We start from the raw sequence: 26,601 nt of genomic DNA, 5'->3' as shown, positions 1-26,601 counted from the left end.
ACGGAGCCGAGGGCGCGGGGCGGAGCGGCAGGCGCTGGGCTGGCGCACCGGGTGGGCCGTGCCCGGAGCCGCCGGCGCGGGGTGGTGGCCCCGGCGGGCGGGCGACATGCAGCGGGACAGCGGCCAGGCTGCGGGTCAGTGGCTGGACTTGCGGCCCCTCCCCTCTGCCGCGCGCGCCCCGCTCCCCGGGAGTGTGTGGGGGGGGTTGTCCCCGGGACGGGGTGGGCGCGTCCCGGTGCAGCCCAGCCCAGCGGCGCGGGTGTGAATGCCCGGGGCGGTGTCCAGGCCCTGGCACGTGACTGGGGCCTGCGCCGGGCCGGTCCGTTCCCTGCGCGTCCCTCGGCGCAGGTGCCCGTCTGTTCCCCCGCCGCCCCAGTCCCCGCTCTGGTGACCTCTTCCCCGTCCCTGAGACACCCCGCCCGAGAGCGGGTCCGGCGCCGTCCGCGGCCGCCAGTGCTGAAGCAGGGGCGGCCCTGGCTCCGGAACCGGCCTGAGATCCCGGCCCGCCGCCACGGTCACCAGTCGCTGCTGGGGGCGGACGCGTGCGCGTCAGGGGGCGACTCTGGTCAGGAGAGCTGTTGCGTTGTGCGGCGCTCGGGCCGCGCGCTCGGCTCAGAGAACCTGTACTCACCTGTCCCGTGTAACGCCCTGGCGACCTGGGGGCGGGGACTGTGCTCCACAGTGAGAAACAGAGGGCTTTCAGTGACTTGAACGAGCCCCTCGGGTAGTTAGGGGAGTAATCAGGATTCGAGTCCAGGTCGGTGGGTGTCAGAGCTTCAGCGTCTACCGTGCAAATGTTGAAACTGACGCTGGAAAGATTCAGGTCTCTGTCCAGAACCTTCCCTTTATGCAGAAAATCCCGTTTCCCGACCTTGTATGATAATTTAGTGAAAACCCCGTAATTTGCTCCTGGCTGATGTGTTTCTGTCACCTGCGGGCAGGTGGCATTCGAGCCTAAAGTTGAACTCTGAAGACTGTATTCTCACGTTCCAACGCAGACTCTGACGACGTTAGAATACTACCAGTTCTTGGCTATAGCCTGCTATCTGGGAGGCAGGCACTGTAATAGCCATGCCACCTCTTAGTAGTCCCATCTTACAGTTGAGAAAACTGAGGAACGAGAGATGATGTGCCTAATAGGTGGCAGGGCTGGCTCTGAGGCCAGACGTTTTGGCTGAGGCATAGGGGTGACCACTGCACTGTCCAGTAAGTGGGGAGGCCAGTGCCCCAGGGTAGGCACCACTTGTCTCTGGATTGAAGGGCTTGAGCAAGTCATAGACTATTCCACAGTCTCAGCATTAGGCAATCAGCATGGCTTTTGCCCTCCAAGGAACTAGGACTTGGTATTGACCTAGAGCTCCCTACACTCTGCATTGTCAGCCACTGCTGTTTCTGCAGCCGCTGCCTGCAGCCTGGCACTGGTCCTAATGTCTGTCCACTGAATGAATGAATCGACTGAGAGCTGTCCTCCAAATGGGTTCCTTCCTGCTGTTCCTGGATCCTTGGAAAAGGGTGAAGGCAAGGCAGGGGAGATTTGGGGCTGCGCTCAGTGGGATCAGGGCATCAGCAGTCGGGCTGTACTAGATGGGAGAGGATTTCTGCTTGTTGGTGAGATGGCTGGGGAGATGGGAAGAGCAGGCAACCCAAGGTCGGGGGGTCCCATCTGCCCTGCCCTGCTGTGGACACTTGGGAAGGTCACTGACCTCTCTGAACTTCTTTCTCCATCTGTGGATATTGCCATGGTAATCAGAGTCATGCTGAAGATTAAACGGGATAATACGCTTAAAGGGTCTGCTTATCGTACATTTTCATCACCACCTTTTGGAGTCAGTTGTATCAGTTGGATGAGCGTGCAGCTGGATGAGTCATTAGGGCCCAGCCTCCTGGAGCTTCAGATACCAGGCTACGGGGCCTGGACTCCATGCCGAAGTCGGGGGAGCCATAGAGTGATATGAGCAGAGAGGGAGGTGGTGAGATTTTCACCTGTGGACCCAGAGGCAGGGATCCTCAGGAGGAAGCCAGGTCCTACGCTGCTGGTGGGCGTGAAGTGGGTCCAGCCTGTGGAGGGGTGTGTGCCAGCCAGGGTCCATCTGAATTACAAACACACATGCCCTTTGACCCAGCAACCCGATTTCTAGAGAGCCCACTGCATGCATGCTATGTGTGCAAACCAGGACTACCCTGCATCTGTTACTAGGGGCCGGTGACTGCTCTGTGGCCCGTTCACCAGAAAATGCAGCGGCTGTGAATGGGCTGGTGCAGAAAGAACGCAAAGGCATAGTAAATGAAAGGAGTAAATTTAGAGCAGTGCAACTAGTTTGCCATTGTGTGGGGGACAGGAGTGTTTGTAAACGAGCATACTAGCTCTGGAAGGGCATGTGAAGAGCCCCCTAACCGGTAGCCTCCAGGGAGGGGACTTGGTGCTGGAGGACCAGGGAGGGGCACTGTCTACCCTTTACCATCACCCTTGGGTACCCTCCCCCCATTTCTGAGCCATACCCACGAGTTATGGTTCAAAACAGAAATACCATTTAAAAAAACAAGAACAGTCCTAGTGATGGATTACAAGGCCTGGACCAGGCTTGGCCATGTGGATACAAGCCAAAGAAAATTCCAGAATGCTGGGTTTTGTCATCACTATTTGCCGCCCTTCCCCTTCCCAGGAAGCTGAGAGGGAAGTCAGTGGATTCCTTCCTGTCTTTCCTCACTCTAAGGCAAGTCAGCGTCTGAAGCTGTTTGGCAGGGGGCCTGCATTGTGGTTGTTAAGTAGTACTTAATGGGATACTGATGGGGTCACTCTTGAGCACGGTCACTTGAAAGTTATTACCTTCCCCTCCGCACGAGGAACCATAGAGGGTGCAGGTTAGAGAAGGAGGACAGACCGCTGGGCTGGCAACCAGGAGACCTGGGTTCAAGATCTCACCTGACTTTTTCCACCTGTGTGATTCTAGGCTTCTCTCTGGAATCACTTTGCTTCCAGGCACCTCAGTTTCTCCATCTACAAACAGGTGTGTGTGTGTGTGTGTGTGTGTGTAGGTCGTGCATACATTTAATAGATCTGAGCTATGTATTGTCCCATTCCCACCTCTCTCCCATCTGTAAAATGGGATCATAATTACCATCCTGCCTACTTCATAGGGGATCGGGATAATTTGACCGCAGATAACCTTCTTGACATTCTCAAAGGATAGTTTTCTGTAAATGCACCAATTTAAAATGCCACTAAAATAACAGTGACATTACTGAGAACCTACTGAGGGCTGTGTGCTGCTCTGAGGACCCTACAAGTTTTAGTGTAATCCCCCACCCTTAGAATGTAAACTCCGGGGGGACTGGATATCTGTCTGTTCTATGCGCTGTTGTCTGCCGTGTCCAGCATATTGCAGGCATCCTGTAAATACCTGGGGGTGTGAACAGGCATTTCAACGACTCTGGTCTGAAGTTTGCCCTAACCTTGTGAAGAGGAAGCCACGGTCCCGGCAGGTGAAGTGTGTTGCTGCTGGTGTGAAGCTGACTCATGGGACCTGGGGGCTGAACCCCAACGGTCTGAGTCCAGAGCCCACACTTCTAACCATGATGCTCCCCTGGGCGCGGGTCCGTGAGGCAGGTCCAACAGAGCAGGACCTGAGGGCCATCTCGGTTGCCCTGCTCACAGGGAGTGACTTGTTTCTGTGTAGCACCTCCCCTGTCCTTACCATCTGTGCCCCGGAGAAATGACCACCAGCTCAGGTTTTAGGCATTTGCTGTCACTTGTGGGCATTTGAAAACACAAATGGCATATCGCAGAGTGCCTGGAGTGCTGGATGGACTCCAGGGGTGGTGGTGATTTCAATGTCTCTGACCTTATGTGCCGTTTCTTGTTGTTCTAGTGCCCATAGAATTCCTTCTCCCATCTCCAAGTGGGACAGGCAGCCTACTACCTGGGAGCTCCGTGATCCAGACGCGCTGCTGGGACCTGGTGTCTCAGCCCACTCCGCACATTGTACTGGCTGAACCGGGGGACCCGAAGGAGCGGGACGCAGAGGAGCGAAAGGCAAGTGCGGTCCAGGGCAGGCACAGAGGGCCTCACGTGCTGCATTGGCATCGTGACGTGAGTGATAACACCCGCGTGTTTAGTGTGTTCTGTGCTCCGAGCTCTAGGCTGGCACTCCTGGGCATTGTCTCTTCAAACCCTCTCAACCCTGTGAGGCACAGAGAAGTCAAGGAACTTGCCCAGGGTCACACAGTAAACGGCAGAGCAGGATTCGATCTCAAAGAGCTTGGCTCCTGGGCCTAACTAACTATTCCAGGAAGCTTAGGGTTTCTGGTGAAGGTTCTGCGGTGAGGTGAGCAGTTCTCACCTGGGAGATGGCCCCCGTTCATTCTCTGTGCAGGAAAAGCAGCTGGTGAGGAGTGGAGTGGAGTGCACAGTGTGGCTAAGTGGGAAAATAAACCAGGACCTGGACTTTGCTGGGGCAGTTGATTGTAAAACCACTGGGGCCAAGATCCTTTTCCCAACCATGATTATAATCATCATCTGAGCTTTGATCTGGTTCCCAAATGATTGACGTGATTAGTTGTATGAACTGAAATATTTATCTCCTTGGGATCTGCTCAGTTGCCTTGTAGAATCCTGTTCATTGGTATGTTCTTGAGTTTTTTTACCTTATCAATAAAGAGAAGGAACATACATGCATTGAGCCTTGCTCTGTGCTGGGACTGTGCTGGCCCTCTACAAACCCACCCCAGTGCTGCCTTTCGTTGTGTCACAGTTAGGCTGCAGAGGTAAGGGGGGGCTCAGGCTTACAGTGTGTCAGAGCCAGGGAGTGAGCCCATATCTGTCACTCAAGCCCCTCATACCTTCTGCTACACCCTGCTGACTCCCAATGGACATATTCTTTGTAAAAGAAAATTCTGTGTATAAAACCAGATATCCAAAATTCACCGTCTGTTACAGTCTGATCATGAAAGTTCTGTGCTGGTCAAGAATCCAATTGAAATGGATCTTTTCCCCTTGAATTTTGCCAGTCCACGGATCTCCTGCTCTCCTGCTGACTGCGCTTTCTTTGTAATCAGTCTTTCCTTGCTCAATCATGTTCTACTTCTGCTTTTCCTTTGAGACTAATGTACTCCAGTGTGTGGGAAATGCTCTCCATGTAGTAACACCTTGTGCTAATGATCAGCTCACTGTGTACGTGGCTCTATTTAGGGCAGAGTCAGTTTGGTATAAATCTTGTGTGAGAAATTCAGCGAGAACAAAAAGCTTCAGAGAAAAGTATCCCTGCAGCCTTCCCAAGTGCCTTTGTCTCCGTAACTATGGTTTCCGGGCAAACGAAGAAAACACTCAGGAAGGATTTTCTTTTAATAAAGAAACTGAAACAAAGGACCAAAGATGGCAGTAAAATGATAAGCGATTTTAGTTTTAGTTTTGACTTATGAAACTAGAATATAGAGAAGTACAATGAATATCAATAAATGAACATGGTTCCTCCAATTAAAAACAAACAAACAACTTCCCCTGTGTGCTACGGCAGAGGAACTGAGCAGGCAGACAGGAGGTGGCAGCTGTGATGCACGGCTGGGCGAGCCGATCCACATCCCACGTGACTCCAGGCAGCTGTGGGGTCTCCCTCAGAAGGCACGGCTCTAACAGAAGCCGCCAAGTGGCCAAGTCGTTCATCTTTCTGAGTGTCTTCCTGTGGCGTGGGATGATTGACATATTTGCTTCTGGTGGGGAATGTGAGACTCAAATTCAGGAACATGTGTGTTGGAAAGCTCCCAGTGAACTGGACTGCAGAAACGGTTTGAGTTTTTCTTGCGTGGAATCAGAGCTGACCGCAGGACCCGGGAGCTGTCCAGGGTCCTGAAAGGCTTGTCCTTCACTTTCAGACCCCAGGGATCAGCAAGGAAGTGAACAAGGGAGAGTGTCATATCTTGTCATTTCTGAGTGTCATTTCTGTCATGCAGCTAAAGCATGCCCAGCACATTGCTAGGTGCTCTGCAGCAGTCTCTCTCTAACACACGTGTCTACTAGCCTGGCTCTTTGCCTCTGCCTGGCCCGAGCTCTACCCTCCTGTTCCTCAAGTGCCCATGCCAGGTGCTGCCCTGACCTCCTATGTCCTTTGGTCCCCAGCACATGTGGCCTGGCTGTGGCAGCGCTAGATCCTCACCCAGCCAGCCTGCTGGGCCTCTGACCAACTGTGTGTCTCCTGGCCCTGGAAAGGCCAAAATGGGCATGTCTGGGAGGGAGTTTTGAAAACTGGAAAGCTGAAACAGTTGAAACAGAGGTTTTTAAGGCCACATTTTGATTACTATCCACCATTAGTGGCGTGTGTGTGTGTGTGTGTGTGTGTGTGTTTGGTTTAGGAAAATTTGAAACTGAGACGTGAATGGAAGGGTGTCCAGGCTGTCATTCTGTAACTGTTATCCCTGTAATGAATTGTTGCCATTATTTACATGCATCAGACCTCCTGTGTCAGACTGGGCTGCTTGAGGGCCAGGTCTGCGTCTTACTCAGCCCTCTAGCCTCCGAACATGGCACAGGGCCTCAGTGGCAGCAAGGGCACAGGCACTGTTTGATGACCCAAGAAACGCAGTGAACAGAAGAGAGAGGGGCAGCTTGGGTCTCCCTCCCGAGAGCTGGCTGCCACAGGAGGGATCTGCATTCGATTGTGGCAGCCTGCGTTTAGTGAGCACTTACTAGGTGCCTGGCTCTGTTCTAAGAAACACATGAATATTTCCACATTCAATCCTCACTGCAATCCACAAGGCTCAGACTTTTGTGATCCCCATTTTACAAGTGGGGAAACGGAGGCACGGGGATGTTACTAATTTACCTGAGGCCGCATAACAGGTAAGTGGCAGAGCTGAGATGGGAGCCCAGGCTGAGCACCAGGCAAGCTCAGATGTTTACGCCCTGTCCCCAGTGCTGAGGCCGAGCCCCACCCACTGTGAAGCGAGTTACAGAAACCTCAGGTTGCCTTCTTGATTGCGCCCAATGTGCGCGTGCAGTCGTAACACAATGGGAGGGAATGTCCCCAGCTCCCCCGCCTCCTAGGGACACCAGGGCAGTGATGATGTCCTCCAAGCCTCGGTTCTTTCATCTTCAGGGCACGATTATTGCTACGCTGCAGAGCTGCCGGGAGGTCAGAAGCCGCGTGGGTAAAGTGTGACGAGGACACTTTAGTATGTTGCCGTATTGTAGGCCGTGATTCGAATATGGTAAATCATTGTTGACAGTCCTGAGGTTTTCCTCTGTGTGTTGCTCTTTCAGAAAAGGAAAGGGGGCTGGCCTAAAGGCAAGAAAAGGAAACCCCCAAGGGACCCTCCTGTTCCCCGCGCTCCTAGGACAGGGTAAGATGGGGAGATTACCTGACTGATGTTAAGGTAACATTTTGGGCTCACCCTGTGGCCTCTGCTGTGTGCCAGGCCTGGATGGCCTCTTATCCCATCTCAGCCTTTGTCTGTTTTTCAGGGCCCTTGATCGTTACGGGGCCTCACACGCCAGGGAGTGAGGGAGGGTTGCTTAGTTCTTTAAGCTAGAATAAGGTTCTGATGCTCAAAGGAGAGCTGGGCTTGGCTCACAGACGGGAAAGGGGGTGGCTGTGAGGCCAGCAGGTCTGGTTTCCCTTTCAGGCTTGCAGATATGTATGCTCCACGGCCTCAGGGGAGCTAGTTAACCTTCATCAAGGCTCAAAATGCCCCCTCCCCCACCAAGTGCACTGAGACCATCCATCCCTTGTCCCCTGCCATCGGAGGCTGCAGAAGAGAGGCCCCAGGCCAGTCACTTCCCACTGCTCTGAGGGTCACTTTGCTCCTCTGGAAGCTTGTGCGCTTTTCTCTTTTATCCTCAGGGTCCGCACATTTCTAAGGGTGAAGGTCTTTTCTCAGTTTTCCTGTAATTCCTGTGGACATGGCTTTTGTTCCAAAGACTGGTTTGTCTCACCCCAATGCCCACAGCCTCTCTCCCTCTCCCTCAACCCGAATCTCCCTGATCAGGAGGGTGGCCTGTACCTGGAGCATTTGGGCCGCACAGCAACCTCATGAGCAGGTGGTGTTATATCCATTACACAGAGGGGAAAACTGAGGCTCAGGTGGGTTGAGTGAGTTGCCCACTCAGTCTTCGTGCCCCTCCCATTGGTGGGGGGGTCCCCCTTAGGTCTTCCATCAGTCTCTGGATAAGCCAGCCATTCAAATATTTTCCCCTTTTTGATTAACCTCCATTTCACTGGTTAGATTGAAAAATATGGGCAAACCCATGACTGTTTATTTGTATGAAAACCTGAAAGTGGAAGTAGCTGCAGCAGGCCCCGTGGCCTCCGCTCCAGCCGGTAGCTCAGAGCTGTTGTGTTTGTTCCATTCCTGGTGCAGGTACGTGATATTCCTAAATGAGCAGAGGAGCCCCCTGAGGGCCAGGCACCCAGATCTGCCTTTCACGGAAATCACGAAGATGCTGGCCGCTCAGTGGGCTCAGCTGCCCCCAGAGAAAAAGCAAGTAAGTCCTTTTCTGCGTGGAATGCGCAGAGGAGTGGGCCTAGCTGTCTGCAGCCTTGATTAGGGGCTGTTCCCTCCTGGTCTGTCTCTTCACACTGGAGCCAGAGGGCACTTGCCAGAACGCGGGTGGGAGGTGCCTCTCGCCCCACCCCTTCAAAGCAATGACTGGTCTCTGGCTTTGGCGTCCACCATCTCCCAAACTGTGTCAGGAGGAAGGGCGAATCCATGAAACATGGCTAAATGGTCCAGAGTTTAGGAAATTCTGGAGTAAATCAGGTGAAACAGATCCTTTTTTCCCCCTGCAGGAATTTCTTTTGGAGCATTTTAATATAATTTTATTCACTTAAAAATATTTCAGGCGAGGTCCATGCTCTCCTGGAATGAGATGTGGAAGGAGAGACGGAGCAGAGCACTCTAAGGGTGTGAGAATCTCTGTCCTGTCTCCTGTGAGGCTTTCTCAAACTAATTCCACCATGGAACCCCTTATACACAGAGCACCTATTAGCCGCCTAGGGAAGTATGTTCTGGGGTCACAGGGGAAGAAACACTAACGTAGGGGATACCGTCATGCCTTTATCATGGCATTCATGTCCAATGTCAACTTCTGCCACCACCCCACCCCACATTCCAGTCACACTGATCAAGACACGCCTGCTTCAGCATCACTTCCTACGATATCCCTCCCAAATTCCTTCTAAGTATGTCTGACCCCAGAGCCCATACTTTTCCCAGAACTGCCTGCTGCCTCCGGAGTGTCCTTTCTTTGGGTTAAATGCAAAGACTCTGAGATGAGCTTCTTTAAGCCCCTGCACTTGCAACTTTTTAGCTGTAGAAAACCCTTGCTTCAAATTAACTATTGGGTTGGCCAAAAACTTCATTTCGATTTTTCCATAACATCTTACGGAAAAACACGAACGAACTTTTTGGCCAATCCCGTGTTTCAGAGAAATCCTAATTTGGGGGCATGGTATCAACTAATAACATTCTTCTCCTTGCTACTCAGGTTAGTAACCATTCAGGAGGTAGATCCAGTAGCCAGTCAGACAACTGGAAGAGCCCTGGCTGTCCCAGTCTGGGCAGGCCCCCCGACTCTGGCTAAGAGCAGACTGGGGCCCTGGCTGTCTGCTGGAGCTAGGTCTTGCGGGGAGGAGAGAGGTGGGGCTCCACCAAGCATCTCTGGTTCTGGCTCCCAATTTATCCCCCTGCAACACACACACACTAGTTGTCCCTGGGTTACACCAGCTGGTGCCAGCCTCTGTGGCTGGAGATGAATCCAAGTCCCTGCCTTCAAGGAGCTCACAGTCTCGGCTGTTGGGACCTCCGAAGTGGATGCATACAATCCATGGTGAGGGGTGCCTGGGACAGAGGTCTGTGCCAGGGGCAGGGGGTCTCCAGGAGGCACCTAAACCAGTGTGGGAGTGCCCTGAGTCAACCTGGGGGCATCAGAGAAAGATGCTCAAGAAGGTAAATGTTCTGTGATAGATCTTGAAGGATTAGTAAGATTTGACCAGGGGAGGAAGGTTGAGACAGGTGTTAACTGATGGAGGGAAAACAGTAGCAGATGAGGTAGCTTGGGGGTGGGTCTGATTCGTCTCTATCACTAGTGCCCCACCCAGGACCCTGCAGAGAGTTAAGCACTGATGTTTGCTTGTGTGATAATTGAATAGAATTGTAAGGTCCCTCAAGGCGGGGAGGGGAGCTGAGTGCTACCCTCCTCTACAGTCATCAGACCACACCTAGCAGAATGGTAAAAGCCACAGGGAGGCAGATTCCAGCTGATTGGAAGGGAAACTTTCTGTGGTCTGCATCATTCAAGTAAGGAATGAACTTGCTGTTAGGTAGTGAGGTTCCCATCCCAGCAGGTGTGCAAGTAGAAGATGAGCAATAGCTTCTTGGGACCATCCTAGAAAGACTGAGGCAAGTTGGACAAGAGGACACCTCCAGCCGCCCCCCCCTCCCCCGGATTAGGAGAGTCTCAGAATCTCTGTGCTCCTTCTTCCAGAGGTATGTTTATGAGGCAGTTGAAGACAAGCAGCGCTACATCCGAGAGCTGCAGGCCTACCAGAGCTCCAAGGCTTACCGAGCCTTCCTGCGCAGGCGGGCAGCGCACAAAGTGCAGGCGCTGTGCGGTGAGTGGGGCCTGGCTGGGGTGGGCTGCAGCTTCTGCCTCCCAGGCCTGAGGCTATGGGATGTTTTACAGCAGAAGGCACATTTGAAAAATGCTCTGTGTTAGTCTCAGCCTTGGTCAGCATTCACATCCTTATATATTATGGATATTAACCCCTTGTGAGATATACCGTTTGCAGGTATCTCCTCCCGTTTTGTACGTTGCCTTTGCATTTTGCTGACTGCTGCGCAGAAGCTTTTTAGTTTGATGTAGTCCCACTTGTTTATTTTTGCTTTTGTTGCTGTGCTTTTGGTGTCATATCCAAAGCACTGTTGCCAAAACTGGTGTCTAGGAGCTTTTTCCTTACATTTTCTTTTGGGAGTTTTTTCAGTTTCAGGTCTTATATTTAAGTCTTTAATCCATTTCAAGTTCATTTTTGTGTATGGTGTAAAATAAATGTTCAACTTCATTCTTTTGCATGTGGTTATCCAGTTTTCCCAACATCATTTATTGAAGAGACTATCCTTTCGCCATTGTGTATTGAATTCACTGAGTAGGTCCTCTCTGAACACTTTAAGTATATACATTTTTAAACGTGTCAATTATACCTCCGCACAACTGGGGGAGGGGGAAGAGCCACGCCCCGAACAAAGCCGCTGGCATCGCGGTCTCCCTTTGCGGCTCTTCTGGCCGGGTTGAGACACATCTTGTACCTGATTAAAGAGGAGGCATCTCATTCCCTCCTTCTTAGGAACGTCAGAGAATGGTCAGGTAGTGCTGGGCCAGTGATTACGTTTTAGTCCTTAGAAAGAGGAAAGGAACCCGCAGTTATGGAACTCACTGCTTCTCAAACTCGAAAGTACCCTGGATCACCGGGAGTCTTGTTAAAATGCAGGTTCTGACCCAGCAGGCCTGGGGTCTGCATTTCCAACACGCCCCTAGCGCTGCCGAGGCTGCTGGTGCAGGGACCACACTCTGATTACGTTGGGGGTCCACTTCCCCATAGCATCTACGTGGCACGTCCCCACGTGCCAACAGCATCCTACTGCAGGCCCCGGCATTGCCCAACTGGAGTCAGGCCTGCTGTATCAGGAATCAACACACTGAGCATCCCTAAACCAGTGGGCACAGGAATGGCAGGTAAACACCCCAACTCCCGCAACCCGCCATGCTGAGATGTGTCCCGTGCGCCCCCTCGAGGCTCCTGGTGGGACTGCGCCCTATTGACTGTAGTGGCCTCCGCTCAGCAAGGCCCCCCATACTGGCTTTCTCCCCTTCCCGACCCACTTCCCCACTCCTCTACCAGCATTTCCTGAGATCACTGTCCAAAAAAACCCCCGCTTGCACCAAAATCCTTGTCTCAGAGTGTGCCTCTGGGGGTGCAGGCCTAAGGCAGAGAGGCGAACTCCATTTATTGTCTGCTGACCCTGCCTTCACCATGGAGGTCGCTTCTCGTTCCATCTTTACCGTCCTTACTGGAAGCTGTATCAACTGCAGTGCCCACCAGAGGCCCAGTTTACATTCAGACTCAGGGCTGCCACCCCACCCGTGGTACATTCCCCTCCAAGGGGCACATGGCCTCAGGGCAGCGTGGGGTGTCCTCACCGGTGGTGCGGGGTCCGTCACTGTCTATCCTGAGGGTTCTTCCTGCCCTCCCCACGCTGGGGGCTGACCGGCATCCCGGCAGAGCCCATCAGCTCTCCACTTTGCCGCTTCTCACTCCCGCCTGGGCCTGGCTGAGCGCTGCCTCCATAGTGGTCAGGTATGGGCTCAGCGGTCCAAATGCCTGGGTCCAAATCCTGGCTCTGCCACCTTGCACAAATCACTAAAGCATTTAGTGCCTCCGTTTCCTCATATAGAAAGTCGGGCTGTAATAGGACCTCCTGCACAGGGCCTGGTGCCGATGAAACGAGTTAAACCATAGGAGCTTGGTGCTCAGTGCTTGGCACACAGCGAGTTCAGTAAGAATTCATGCTTCATACCCTTTGCACTGGGGCATGAGCCTCCCCCCTCTGCCACAGCTTCATCCAGAGAGAGTATCTGCAAACTTCTGTAAAGGACTAGATAATACTTTATTCTCTGTGGACCCTGTAGTCTATGTCGCAACCACTCAACTCTATGGTTGTAGCAGGAAAGCAGCCGTAGACAATATGTTAATGAATGGGTGGGGCTGCGTGCCAATAAAACTTAATTACAAAAGCAAGCAGAGGGCTCAGTTGGTCCACAGGCAGCTCCACTCCGGCCCATTGTATTTCTTGGATTTCCACTTAACATTTGTTTTCAATCAAGCACCTGCAGATAAAAATAATCCATTGAAAACCACTGGTCTAGCATATAATTAGTATTAGCAGAGTGGGGTGTCCAATGGTTCTGAGGGAGCTGTGAGGCCTCTGGTCCTCATGTGAATGTCAAAGCTAAGCCGATTGTGCCCTGAGACCTCTGGCTAAGAGTCTCCCCATGAGCAGCTGTCATTCCCTGTTCATATTTTTCTCCCTAAGAATGCTATGTCAGGGCTTCCCTGGTGGTGCAGTGGTTGAGAGTCCACCTGCCGATGCAGGGGACACGGGTTCGTGCCCCGGTCCGGGAGGATCCCACATGCCGCGGAGCGGCTGGGCCCGTGAGCCATGGCCGCTGAGCCTGCGCGTCCGGAGACTGTGCTCCGCAACGGGAGAGGCCACAACAGAGAGAGGCCCGCGTACCGCAAAAAAAAAAGAAAAACAATGCTATGTCAGACTTCGCAGAGAACACCGCATCGCGCTTAATCCTTCAGCCATGCTGGAGTTCTGCTGCCTTCTTATTTTTGTGCTTATTTGTAGATTGTCATCACATGACAAGCTGGCGTGTTACAAAGAAAGGCCGCCCCAAGAGAGCTTGGTTTTTAAATAAGATGTATTTCTGTCTTATTTAAAACACAGTAAAATTTAAAAGTTTACTATATAAAAATGTAATAATTATAATAATAAAAAAATACCACTAGATTCTGCCATGCTAATAAAAAATGAATTGTGTATGTTTTTCCTTGTTTCTCTCTCATCTTCATTCCGTACCTGGCCAGGTGTTTATAAACGGAAGTCAGAGGTATCTGGTTTTTCCTCTTGGTTTATAATAAGGGATTTTCAGACCTCTGCTGAAATTGAGCAGCTGAAGTCAAGCACTGATCCTCCAGCAGGAAGCATGGAGACCTCTTAGGATAAATCTTTTCAGCCTCAGAAGGTGCTTCTGACCCTGAGTTGATGCTTCTGCAATAAGGGTGAGGCCTTTTCTGAGAAAGATGCTTTGTAAAATGAGGCTGTTTTTTTCTCCATCAGGAACAGGTACACTAGGATGTGAGTTTGAGAGCGAGGACCTTGACTTCTCAGCAATTGATGTAAGTATTCGCTGGGGGGGCAGGGGGATGTGGTTTTAAAATAATCACCCTCGTTTGGTGTGGGCGGCTGAGAAATGGTCCCTCCCAAAGGATATCTGGGTCCTAATCCTTGGGGCCTGTGAATGCTACCTTATATGGCAAAAAACGGGTCGGTCTTTGAAGTTGTGATCTAAGTTAAGATCTTGAGGGAGGGGAATTATGCAGTCACACGTGTCCCTACAAGAGGGAGGGAGAGGGACACTTGACACAGAAGAGGAGGAAGCCGTGTGACCACTGGCAGAGACTGGAGTGATGCGGCCACGAGCTAAGGAAACCATCAGCCACCAGAAGAGGCTGGAAGAGGCAAGAACGGATTCTCCCCAGAACCTCCAGAGGGACCTAAGCCCTGCCCACACCTTAATTTTGGTCTAGTAAGGCTGATTTCAGACTTCTCGCCTCCGGAACTATGAAAGAGTAAACCTCTGTTGTTTTAAGCCATCCAGTTCGTGGTAGTTGGTTATGGCAGCCCCGGGAAACCACAGCATCTGGGCACAGGATTCCATGCATTGCTGGAGTGTGGCTCACACATCAGTCCCTTATGGAGGCCTCTCTTTGTGTGTTCCTTGGACAAGTATGTACTGAGCCCAGCTCAGTGGGAGGTGGGAGACCAGGCTGAGGATGCAGAGGTGGGTGAAGCACAGCCTCACGGCTCCTGTTCGGGGGAAACTGGCAAGCGTGCAACACTTCACACCAGGATCTGCTGTGATGGAGACAAGTGCACGGTGAGAGCGGCCCCTGGCTCTGGGCGAGTCAGTCTCAGGGCAGGTGATTCTGAGATGATGCTCGTGAAGAAGAGATGGGAAATTCCTAGAGGAAATGCTGGCCAGGTGGAAAGGAAGCACAGAGGGAGCTCTAGGCTGGGGCAACAAGAATTGCAAAGGCCCGGGGATGGGAAGCAGCCCAGCGTGTGTGTGTGGCTCTGAGCAGTTCAGGACGCCTGGAGCAGACAGTACGCGGATGGGGATGAAGACAGGGCGGAGGGGACCAGGCTTGTCAGGTGGTCTGAGCTAAGGTGTAACTTGTAGGTGTTTCCCCTTTGAAGTTAATTGATGATGAAATGTATATATTTAACAAATGAAGAACAATTGAAAGTGACTCTTAAGGGGCAGATGTGTTTACGTTGAAACGTTCTGGAAGGCTACACGAGAAGCTCTTGCAGTACAGTGAGTAGAAGTGGGAGCTGGGTACATTTTACTTTTCACTTTACACCACCCCTTTTCTGTTACTTTCAACACGCATTTATAATAGCTTTAAACATTGTTTGAAGTACACCACCTTTTATCATTAGAAAATGACTTGAGACAGAGGGCAAAGGACTTCCTGAGTCCATTGTCCACATGAAAGGTCAGCCCTCTGTGGCCCAGGCTGGAGCCGCTATGAGAGGAGACACATGAGTGGAGTTCCCGCCGGCAGCCCCTCCCCCTGAAGGGGTCTGCTCTGCGCAGCCAGCTACTCTCCCACCAACCCAGCCATCCTCTCCCTGGAGCCTGCGCTGGCTCCCCATTGCCTTCCATGACCTGGCGTCCATCTCCCTACTCACCGTGTCCCCCACCCACCATGGAGGGATGCCAGCAGGCACCATGCTTTTTTAGAATCTTGCCTTTCTTCCTCACCCATTCTGTGACCTTAGTCAAACACCTTTAAGTCTGAGGCTGGCCTTCCTCATAACAAAATATAGCTCAGAACATGACTGAACGATGTAAGAGCAGACAGTCATGCAGTGTCCATGCCTGGCTTGAAAACATTAGTCACTGTTATTGTTTCATGTCTCGTATCTCTGTCCACCAGCGTAGGTGGGACCGTGTGTCACACTCTTTATGGGGCTGCCCTGTTAATGCCTGGTAATGCAGGGGCACGAAGCCAAGAGGTCAAGGGCCAGTAGCTCAGTGCCTGGTACCCAATGAAAGTACAGCTGCTCTAGTTGAATTTGCAGGGAAACATGCACTGATTCTCATAGATGAAGACCTCACACTTTAATGGAGAAATAGGATAAATGGTTCCTGGCTATTGTTTTTCTTGGACGCTTTTTCTTGGGTGCCTTGTGATTCATTTTCTCTTGACAGTGGTTCCTAGTCTTGGCTTCAGGTTGTGAAAGGATTTGTACTAGGGATTACCTGAATGAGTTTTGGGTCCCTCCCATAATTGTTCAAAAGGTCACCAAACCTAAAAGGCTCAGCCCCACCACCCTGGGCTATGTGCGATTAATTTTACAATAATGACGTATTTTTTTTTTTTTTTTTTTGCGGTACGCGGACCTCTCACTGCTGTGGCCTCTCCCGTTGCGGAGCACAGGCTCCGGACGCGCAGGCTCAGCGGCCATGGCTCACGGGCCCAGCCGCTCCATGGCATGTGGGATCTTCCCAGACCAGGGCATGAACCCATGTGCCCTGCATCGGCAGGCGGACCCCCAACCACTGCGCCACCAGGGAAGCCCCGTACAATAATGACGTATTTCTATAAGCAAAAGTGAGAGGATGGAATTTTTTGTTGAGGTGTACGTGCAGCTTGGTTGTTTGCTCTGATGTCTTGGCCTCGATGAGCATTTGGGCCCTTTCTCGGCAGTGGCCCCTCTCTCCTCCGTGAAGCTCCCTCCTGACGAGTCCCCCTCCCTCTGCCAGCCCTCATCTTCCCGCTGTGGAGCTCCCTGGGGCCCCCTCGCTCCCGGCCTCTCTTAGCCGGTCTTTCCGCTCATTTAGTGAGAGGCAGAGGCAAGCCTCACAGAGGGTGCGGAAGAAACCCTACAGACACTCTTCCAGTTGGGGGCACATCTCCGGGCTGAAGGAGTGCCCCTCTGATGCGGGAGAGGATTCCTGAGAAGCAGAGTGAGTGGCAGAGTGTTCTGAGCATGGTCATTTCCCCGCCAGCTCTCGGGGCAGCAGGGGACACTTCAAGTCTGTGACAGGAACCATCTCTTGTCAGAGCTTGGGGAGTTTTTACGTCTCTGAACTAAATGTAAGCAAATACGTACAGCTCTGTTTTTTTAAATTAACTGTTTTTCTTTTAAAAATAACATACGTGCATGGTAAAAAAAAAAAACAAAAAATGCAAACAGTGTACAAAGGTTTACCATGAGAGGTGGGTTCTGTGCCCAGAGCCCCAGTCCCTCACTCCCCCACGCCATCCCTGCATCCCAAGGCCTCCACTATGACCAGTTTCTAGTGCATCTTCCAGAATAGTCCATGGATATATGAGCACTTACAGGTTAGTACATATGTATTTTGATAAAAGGACACATCTTTGTCATTTAGTCACAGAGTTCATTTTGCTCATGTTTTCAAAGCAAACTCTTTGAAAATATGAAAAACTCAGAATTGGTTGTGGACTCAGACAACACCACCAATTCTCAAAACCTCCCTGTCGTACCCTCTTTGCCACATTCCTAACACTTTCTCTCTCACTCGGTGACAGAGGCCTTGGGATGAGTTGAAATTCTCAGCTGTGCTCAGAAAAGCCTCAACCCGGCAAGCGATCTCACAGGTGAAAAAAGGACTAGCAAGACCCAACCTAGCCCCGCTGAAGCCCGTCTGCCATTTTAAGCTAATTTTATGTTCAGAGAAGGCGGGATCCCGCCTCCTCCCTGCTCACCAGAAACCGTCTCCGTCCGCAGGGGGATGAGAATGATGACCTGTACTGTCGGACCTGCAGGCAGTTCTTCAGTTCCCTGCATAACAAGCGGGAGCACCTGCTGGGGAAGCAGCACCTGCAGAACCTCACAGGTAACCAGCCTCTGGTCAGTGCATCCCCTTCTCAGCACCGTGCTTGCTGAGTGGGCTGGGGCCAGTTACTTAACCTCTCTGTGCTTCCACTACCTCATCTGTAAAGTAAGGTTGAAATCGCCCGCCTCACAGGGCTCTTCTGAAGATGGATATCAGAGCCGTGTGCAGGCCTGGTTCAGCTGAGATGTCACCTCCTCCAGGAAGTCTCTCCTGGTTTCAGACATGGGGTGGGGGGCTCCTGAGGGTGTGACATGTACCCTTTGCTTAGTAATTATCATCCCCTGCTACTGTCACCATCACCCTGCAACATGTGTGTGTGCACATACATGCAGAGACACAAGACACGCTCACACAGTCATGACTGTGTGTGCACGCGTGTGTGCGTGCACACACACACACACACACACACACACACGTCTGCTCTCCTGGAAGGAAGGAGCCATGTGGTTTAGGACATATCTCTTGCCCATAGTAGAGTTGCAATAAACATTTGATGAGGGAATGCACAAATGTACAGGAGGCTCACCTTTGTCTGGGGTTTGTAAGGAAATAAAGTGTCTTCAGTAATGTGTTGCTGAAGGTGAATAATGGCAATGGAAGTAAAAATGAATCTCATTACCTGAAATTGAGTATAATGTGTGCACTCCATATGCCTAGAGTTATACTGTGTAAATTACCTGCTGGAGAGGATTACGGCTCATTTCAAAATCTATAAAATCATGTACTAGGGGACCATGAGGCTGTAGATACATGTGGCTCTGATTCCATGTAACTCTCTGAGGGCCTTTGCAGTTATTTAAAGGGAAACAGACATGGGCACACCTTGCTTTGTCTTCTCCCTAAACCGCCTACCAGTTTTATGTTAACAGTCAGGCTCTCAAGAGCGTTTCCATGTCTGCCTTAACTGCTGTGATATTGTTGGAAAGCAGGGCTTTGAGCAGCTGCGGTATCTGAGTCTCGGTCCTGATGGGAGGGGGCATTAGCCACTCATCCTTTCAGAGCAGGATCTCATGTGGCTCTCATTGCCTGGGATCCCCCCAACCCCTTGAGATGAGAGTGAGCCCTGGAGTCGCCTGCTTCTGCAGTCACCGCCCCAGAAGAACCTGAACGGTCCCCTCCCCAGCTCTCCACTCCCTCTCAGCAAAACCAGGGTGGGAAGCAGGTATGGGGCAAGGTCCCAGAGCTCTTTGTTTTTACAGTGTTATTGGGATCTAATTCACACACCATAAAGCTCACCCACGGAAAGTAGTTTTCAGTATATTCACAGATACGTGCAGCCACCACGACAATTAAGTTTAGAACATTTTCATCACCGCAACAGAACCCATCCCCGTGAGCAGGAATGGTCCTGGGCAGCCACTAGGGTGCCTTCTGCCTCCATAGGAGGCTCTGGTAGTTTAATACTTGATGTCTCCTTTCTGTGGCGACAACAGTCATCCCCGCCTTGGTGACATCTTAGGTGGCCAGCACCCTGTCACCATTAAGGACCTGAGTTTGAATCCCTGCTCTGCCGCTTACTGCCTTTATCACCTTGGCTGAACTCTCTGCCCACTGCCTTCATTTTTTCAAGTGCAAAATTGGGAATAATGATAATAATACTGACCTCACAGGGCCGTCGTAAGGAAATGAGTTAATCCCGTGATGCCTGGCACACTCTGGGTGTCCACTGTGTAATTATTATGAGCTTGGGGGCTGTAGCGGATAAGCAACTCCCTACCTCCCCACTTACTTTCCAGGAATCTCAAACTGCTAATGGTTCCCTGTAGCTCCCTGCTCTGTAATTTCTTTTCATCAAGCCCTTCTACAGGAATGGCCTTCCCACCTCTGTGTACTGGGTCTCACTCCTATTCATCCTTCAAAACCCTATCAAAAAGGTGAATAATAGCAAGTGCTGGGGAGGATATGGAGGAATCACATCCTGATTCACTGCTGGTGGGAATGTCAAATGCGGCAGCCACTTTCGAACAGTCTGGCAGTTCCTCAAAAATTTAAAGTTACCATATGACCCAGCAATTCCACTCCTAGGTATGTGCCCAAGAGAACAAAATATATATGTTCACACAATATTATGAATGTACATGACAACATTATTCATAGTAGCCCCAAAGTGGAAACAACCCAAACATCCATCAACTGATAAATAGATAAAATACGGTCCATTCGTACAGTGGAATATTCAGCCTGAAGAGGAGTGAGGTACTGATATGTACTATAAGGTACATGAACCTTGAAAACAAACATGGTAAGTTAAAAGTCCAGTCACAAAGGACCACAGATTGTATGATTTCCTGTATATGAAATGTCCAGCATAGGGAAATCTGTAGAGACAGAAAGCAGGTTAGTGGTTGCCTAAGGCTGAGGGAGGGTGGGGGACGGGGGGGTGATGGCTAAATGGAACCAGGGTTTTCTTGGGGAGGTGATGAATGTGTTCTAAAAATGATTGTGGTGCTGACTGCACATATCTGAATACACTAAAAACCACTTAATTATATACTTTTAATGGGTAAATTGTATGGTATGTGATTTAGATCTCAATGAAGTGGTTTGGAAAAAAGATACCCATCTCAGTCAAGGAACCCCTCTTCCAGGAAGCCTCCCTTGCTGCCCTCCATCTGGCACTGGTCCCAGTACATTCTTCTTGTACATCTGGGGACCTGGCGCAGGGACTGGGGTTCGGAAGGGATGGGCTTGCCCATATCTGGACAGAGGGCCAGACCCAGAGGAGCCGCTCATCTTATGCTCAAGGGGCTGACCTTTGACACAGGATGTCTTTGCTTTTTAGGGGAATTTGAAAAAGATTCTGCTGAGTGCTTGAAGCATCTGGAGCCTCTGGAGGGAGAGGTAGGTCAGAATTTGAACAAAGGGGACTCAGAGGAGGAAGCTGAGTGCCCTGATCCACTTCCACTCAGAGGCCTGATTCCAGAGACGAGTTTTGCTTCACTTGACTTACGTTTCTTGCAAGAGTTCATCTTTAAACTTCTGAAAAGTGAGTAGTCAAGTTCTACAACTCCCTAGTAACTTTGGTGCCCGAGGGTTTTATAATCCTATAATCCTAAGAGCAACCTACATAATAGGTTATAATATTAAGTGGAACAAAACAAAAAAAAAAAAAAAGGAAAGGTTGCAACTACGAGAATAACAATAAGTAAATATAATAATCAGACGGGAAATAACCGAGGGCTTCCGGGAAGCCAGGCACAGGTCTAAGAAGTTTATACAAATTACCTTTTAATTGTGAGGTCGGTTATAGTATCACCTCCTCTTAAAGATGAGAAAGTGCAGCACGGGGAGGTTAAGTAACTTGCCCATGGTTGTATAGATAGTGAGCTGAGATGGGATGGGTTCCAAGACCCATGTTCTTCATAACTTCCCTACGATCTCAACTATATTTATAAAATTATGCATATGTGAATCTGTGCAAATGTTAACAGTGGTTACCTCTGGCAGGCAAGAGGAAGGTACTGTTTTTCTTTATTCCTTTCTTATTTCCCCCAATGGATAGATGTCCTTTATATTATCAGAGAATGAAATAGGCAATATTAAAAAGGGTTTTGAGGATGCCCTGTATATGTCAGGGTCCCAGCTGTTGCCTGTTGTGAAGTGCAGTTCAAAGAGAAGGGGAGGTTTTTGATGGAAAGGACAGATAAAGACGGCCTTCTCTCCCCTTTCCTCCCAGTCAAAGAATTTGAGCTCAGAGAGCTGAGGAAGACTTTAGAAAGAGCTCAAGTAGAGCAGGAGGCCCTGCAGAGGCAGCTGCTGGAGTTCCAGGTGAGGCTCTCGGGAGGGAAGCGCCCAGTTCCATCTCTGTAGCCCCATTGCTCAGCTCAGGGCCCTACCTGGTGGGGTCGGGAGGCAGGGGAAGAAGACCATGTGGTCCGATTGAAATAACGCATCACAAACCAAGGTGCCACTAGCCTCCCCACCATTCCTGCTAGGGCATACTTGTTATACATTCTTGTAAAATACGGAGCGTTTGTGTTTCCGACGTAGAGAAATTGTGCTGTGATCCTTCTTGTGCTGCGTGCTTGCTTCACTCAAGGCTCCGTGTTCATCCACGCTGCCCCATGGCATCTGGCCTGTTACTTCTCTACCCACTGCACGTCCCTGGCCCACTCCCCCCGTTGGGGGCCCCAGTTTGCACCAGCTTCCGTGACCACAGCTTAGGGTGTGACGAGCATCCTTGCTCGCATCCTGTTCCATGAGAGGAGGTCTGGACCACATACCACAAGGAGGGTTGCCTGGTGTGGATTGGGAATAATTTTCAGTTGGCAAGTGTGTGCACTTATGTGTTGATGGGTGGTACCTGTTTTGATGAAAGCAAAGAGGAGATGTGGTGAAACCGTGCAAAAAGTCACAATTTTTAAATGTGTTATTTTATTCTGAATAAAAAGTAAGTTATATTCCTTGAAGAAAATTTTGAAATTTCAGAAGACATTTTGAAATTTTTCAGAAAAATGAAATCCAATCATTAGAGAAGCATCATTAACATTTGTGTAGCATCTTCTAGTCTTGTTTTCCACAAATATCTAAATCTGTTTACATAGATATATTTGTATATTATCTATATATTTATATATCTCTGTATTTATCTAAATAGGTAGAGATAGGTAGGTAGGTAGGAAGAGAGACAGGAACAAAGGAAAAATTAGAATAAAAACCACACAATTTGATTCCTACGGTTGCCATTTCATTCCATAGTAAGTAAGCATTTTCACATCTCCTCCGATGTCCTTGTATGAATTGCCTCTCATGACTGCAAAATATGTCATTATGTGGATGAACCATAATGGATTCCCGTTTCCCAGTTGGTGGACATTTTGGCTACATCCAATCATTATATTATAATAACACTGTGAACACTCTTGTCAGTGTTTACACTCATCCTTGAGCTCCCTGGGGAGGGATTCCTAGAAGTCTGGTGCTTACTTAAAAAGCAGAAGCCTTAAAGAGGTCCAGAAAGGACGTGGCATCTGCTGTGATCCCGAGCACAGGCTCTCGCGGTTGGAATCCAGGCTCTTCCCCCAGCTGTGTGCCTCGGGCTCCCCGCTTCACTTCTTTACCTCCCCGGTTATCAGTCTCTCCATGCACCACTGGGGGGAACAGTAGGTCCGCCCCATGGGGTGGTTGTGAGCGATTACATGAACTGATCCACCTGGCAGGGTACCAGTGGACGTCACGGCATCGCCCTCTGGGGCTGTCCCCTCCAATGCCTCCAGCAGATTCTTCATCCCACACTTCTGTGCACCACAAAGGTCCACTGCAATTCCTGTTTCCTTTGAGTGTAGTTTTGTTACAGAACTTTGAAGAACAGTGAATGTTTAAAAAAAAAAAAAGGAAATACCCCAGTTATCTGAAGCCATCGTGCAATGACCCCCCTGACATAGGTCCCTGGAAATCGGCCCTGCCAGGGCTCCTCGCTTAGCAGCCTGGGCGGCAGGGAGAGTGTGTGCCGGGGTGGGGAGGGGTGTCCCCTACTGTCCGGGACCTTCTTAGCAAGGCATCTCACTGAACTCCCAGCCCACATCTTAGAGGAGGACCACCACGCCTGCCTCCCAGGGATGCTGGGAGGGGCTGAGGGCGGGACACACAGTCAAGCCTTCTCCAGGGTGGGAGCCCACCCACTGCACGCACAGCCCTTGCCCTGGGGCTGCCCCATGTCATCCTGGCCCCCAGGGCCCTGTAGATGGCAGCATGAGAAGGGCTGGCTCAGAAATCAGGCCCAGCTGTGGGTCTGGGCTCCCGTCCGTGGTCATGGGGCTGGGGCAGGCCACTGACACCCCAGAACCTCGCTTCCCAGGCGGGGACACATCCTCAGCAGGAGGGTGAGATACTGAGTGATGTAAAGGGTCCAGCACGAAGTAATAAGATTTTTAACAAGTGGGGGGCTGTGTCAGTGGGGTAGCTCTTTTACTTACTGGAGGTGTGGGGAAGGGAGATGGACTATGTTCATGGATTCTGAGAGCAGCTGCAAGACCCTCTTTGTTTAATTGTTTATTTATTTGATTACTTCTCTACTTGGGGCCTATTTACTTTTAATTATTTGTTCATTTACTTATTTACTTTCTCATTTACTTATATACATATTTATATACTTATTTATTCACTTGTTCGTTTGCTCGTTCATTCATTCATTCATTCATTCCCTTGGAAAGTCTTGGAGCCAGCTGCCTGAACACTGTGTTCTTTTAGAATCGGCAGCAGAGGCTGGAGGTGGAGCTGGCCGGCCTGAAGACCTACGGGGTCGTCCTGGAGAAGGAGTTTGAGAACCTGAACATGGTCCTGATGCTGTCCCACTTCGGCCTGCGAGTAATAGACATGAGTGAGCCAGCCGTCCGGGGCAGTCCCTTTCCCCCTCTCCCCGGGCCACACGCATGCTCCCTCCAGGTCCTCGCTGGTCTATAAAGCCGAGGCCCAGAGGTTCCTGTCCATTCATTTATTCATGCCTGCGTCCCCCACTTCTTTACCCAGCATGCTTCCCACATGGCCAGTGCGTCCAGGTTTGCTGCTGGGTGCTGGGGGATGTACGGAGATGAACGATGATACTGTGATCCTAAATCCAGCACCCACTGGGTGCCAGGCCCTGAGCTGGGCACCGCCAGGGGATGAAGAGGTGGAGAAGCCCCTGGCCTCAAGCTCTAATCAGGTGGACAGATCCTCAGTCACTAGACTGTCGGGGTGCAGTGTCCCAGCGGAGAGCTTCCCTCTATGGACAAGGTGCTGTGGGCACTCAGTTGGGAGGCAGTTCTCTATCTATGGGAGGTGGGCTTCTAGAAGGACTTGACAGAGGAAGGACCCAAGAGGACAGTCCCAAACTCCTGAGGCAAAGAAGGGGCCAGAGGCACAGCAGGCAGGGAGCCCCGCGTGTGCCACGGAGGTGAGGGAGGGCATAGAGCACATACGTGGCTGTGTCCTGTGCAGGCCTGGTGCAAACGCTCCTCTTTGAAGAAAAAAATCATGAATACCATTTCATTGTAAAATATTTAAATATGACCTTTTGGAGAAACATAAAATGTGACCATTCCCCTTCACTCCCCCTCCCCTGCCGGATCCCTTCCCTGCCCTCCCTAGAAGCTTTTTACTGTTCGCATCTTCCTGCATCTCCTTCCTTCCAGCCGTTTTCTATCTGTTTATGAATGGGGTAGTGTCAAAAATCATTAACAACAGGAATTTCTTGAGACATGGCTGGCCATGAGCTGAGAGCAGGGTCCCTGGGGCCCCTGCTGGACCAGGCCTTAACCCCCTTGGTTGGTGGATTGGGCAGCTCCTGGGCAGTGGCTGTTTACCAATCAGTCTGGCAGATGTCAGTACTCTCAGACCTGGCCTAGCCGCACTGGTGCATTACTGGCTGGCCACCAGCACAGTGCAGGCGAGAATCAGACGGATTTGTTCACTGACAGCTTGTCTGTTTGCTACGAATGGGACAGCACCCCAGTCCCCTGCTGATTCACCGCTGGGTGGGACACTTGGGGTTTCACATCACGGTGAAGCAGTGACTCCAGAACACATCACATCTGGGCACAGGGTGGAGCATCCCTGCTCTATTAATAGCGACGCCTCAAGGCCAAGGGCTCTGGCAGTGAGGCGGATGGAGCAGGTCCTGCTGCTTTGGAAAGTTGGAGACTTGGCCTCTTTGCTTCCCGTGCCCTCTCCTCACCATCCTCGCTTGAGAGCATTTGCCCTGGCCAGATTCCATGTGAATTTTTATCCTTACATAGTGTAAGTGGGGCTTCCCTGGTGGTGCAGTGGTTGAGAGTCTGCCAGCCGATGCAGGGGACACGGGTTCGTGCCCCGGTCCGGGAAGATGCCACGTGCCGCGGAGCGGCTGGGCCCATGAGCCATGGCCGCTGAGCCTGTACGTCCGGAGCCTGTGCTCCGCAACGGGCCAGGCTTGAGCGCTCCTAAGAAAGGAGGATTACACAGGCTCAGGTTCCTACTGGATGTGGGAAGCAGGTAGGAGGTGTGTTCTCCAGTGTTGATAAGCCCATGGGCCCCAGCTCTCTCTCCCTCCCTGTGGCCTTTTTCTTTTCTTGTGAATTGGATCCATTTACTGCAGTCATGACAGCAGCAGCTCTGGGGAGCAGATGAAGGATGCTCTGGGGGTTGGTTAATGTCCACGTGTTCTCACGTGGGTGTCCTTCCCAGGGAAGGCATGACGGAAGGCATTGGATGTGGTGCCTGGAAAGTATAATGTAAAGGAAACCCAGCTTTTAGAAAACATTTACTGATCACTGGCTCCAAATTTATCAATGCATCTGGTGTCAAGTAATGTCCAGAAAGTGGTTTTGCGGGTTCAGCTCCTTCTCTGCTCCCACCACCCTCTGTTTCCTGTGGTTCCCCTCAGCCCACTCACTTGGTTCACTCCATCCAGAGACATCCTCCGAGCCCTGGGCTCGGTGCTGGGAAGCCAGAAATTCCAGGAGACATTTTATGACCTTAGAGAGCTCCAAGTCTCAGACGGTGACACTGGGGAATAAATTGGGGCTGATGATGTGACCCAGCCATCCTGCCTAAGCCTGAGTTGTGTCCAGTGTAGCACCAGGTGGGCCCTCCTCTCAGACCCCCTTCTCCAGGACCCTGTCCGAATTCTCTGTCCGGGACCAGTGCACAGTTGTCTCTGCAGGCATGTCTGAGATGAGCAGAGCAAGCATGGATCGTGCTTCATCTGAAGGAGCCCTTGGGCTCCATAGCTTTTTCCGGGCAGTAAACTGTCTGCTCTCCCTTTCCAACTCTGCAGCATAAAGCAGTGCCCACCCCCGCACCGACGGAACCCCAGGACGCATTCTGGACACACGGGAGTCAGCTTCCAAAGATGTATTTCCCTCAGTGGAGGAAGAGTGGAAGATCCTGGGGTCCTGCGGATGGGACAGCCAGGACGGCTCTACTGACCCAAGAAAAAATAA

The 26,601-nt window shown here is 51.1% G+C and overlaps 1 protein-coding gene across 3 annotated transcripts; it reads left to right on the top strand.

The window, feature by feature from the left end:
• Window positions 1–26,601, top strand: LOC116753848 (high mobility group protein 20A-like). Of its 3 annotated transcripts, XM_032631782.1 has the most exons (12): window positions 1–134; window positions 3,870–4,033; window positions 7,253–7,332; window positions 8,350–8,473; window positions 10,475–10,601; window positions 13,888–13,946; window positions 17,394–17,462; window positions 17,593–17,701; window positions 20,484–20,687; window positions 21,378–21,469; window positions 23,891–24,020; window positions 26,436–26,601. In XM_032631782.1, exons 1-12 carry the CDS (start codon window positions 107–109, stop codon window positions 26,438–26,440), a joined length of 1,191 nt encoding a protein of 396 aa, XP_032487673.1. In that variant the 5' UTR covers window positions 1–106; the 3' UTR covers window positions 26,441–26,601. The 3 variants fall into 3 exon arrangements, with proteins under 3 accessions (XP_032487673.1, XP_032487671.1, XP_032487672.1); XM_032631780.1 differs by lacking the exon at window positions 26,436–26,601 and having other exon boundaries at window positions 23,891–25,501; XM_032631781.1 differs by lacking the exons at window positions 17,394–17,462; window positions 26,436–26,601 and having other exon boundaries at window positions 23,891–25,501.

This window comes from Phocoena sinus, chromosome 5 (genome assembly GCF_008692025.1).
Source record: "Phocoena sinus isolate mPhoSin1 chromosome 5, mPhoSin1.pri, whole genome shotgun sequence".
Classification (NCBI taxonomy): domain Eukaryota; kingdom Metazoa; phylum Chordata; class Mammalia; order Artiodactyla; family Phocoenidae; genus Phocoena; species Phocoena sinus.
The sequence above is the reverse complement of the archived record's forward strand: the minus strand, read 5'-3'. Positions and strand labels throughout refer to the sequence as shown.

Bases quoted from the DNA above. Each gene is read 5' to 3' on its own strand.
- LOC116753848 (XM_032631780.1), top strand. From the start codon at position 107: ATGCAGCGGGACAGCGGCCAGGCTGCGG. The intron at 135-3,869 runs GTCAGTGGCTGG...TTGTTGTTCTAG, and splicing joins GGACAGCGGCCAGGCTGCGG to TGCCCATAGAATTCCTTCTC. The intron at 13,947-17,393 runs GTAAGTATTCGC...ACTCGGTGACAG, and splicing joins TTGACTTCTCAGCAATTGAT to AGGCCTTGGGATGAGTTGAA.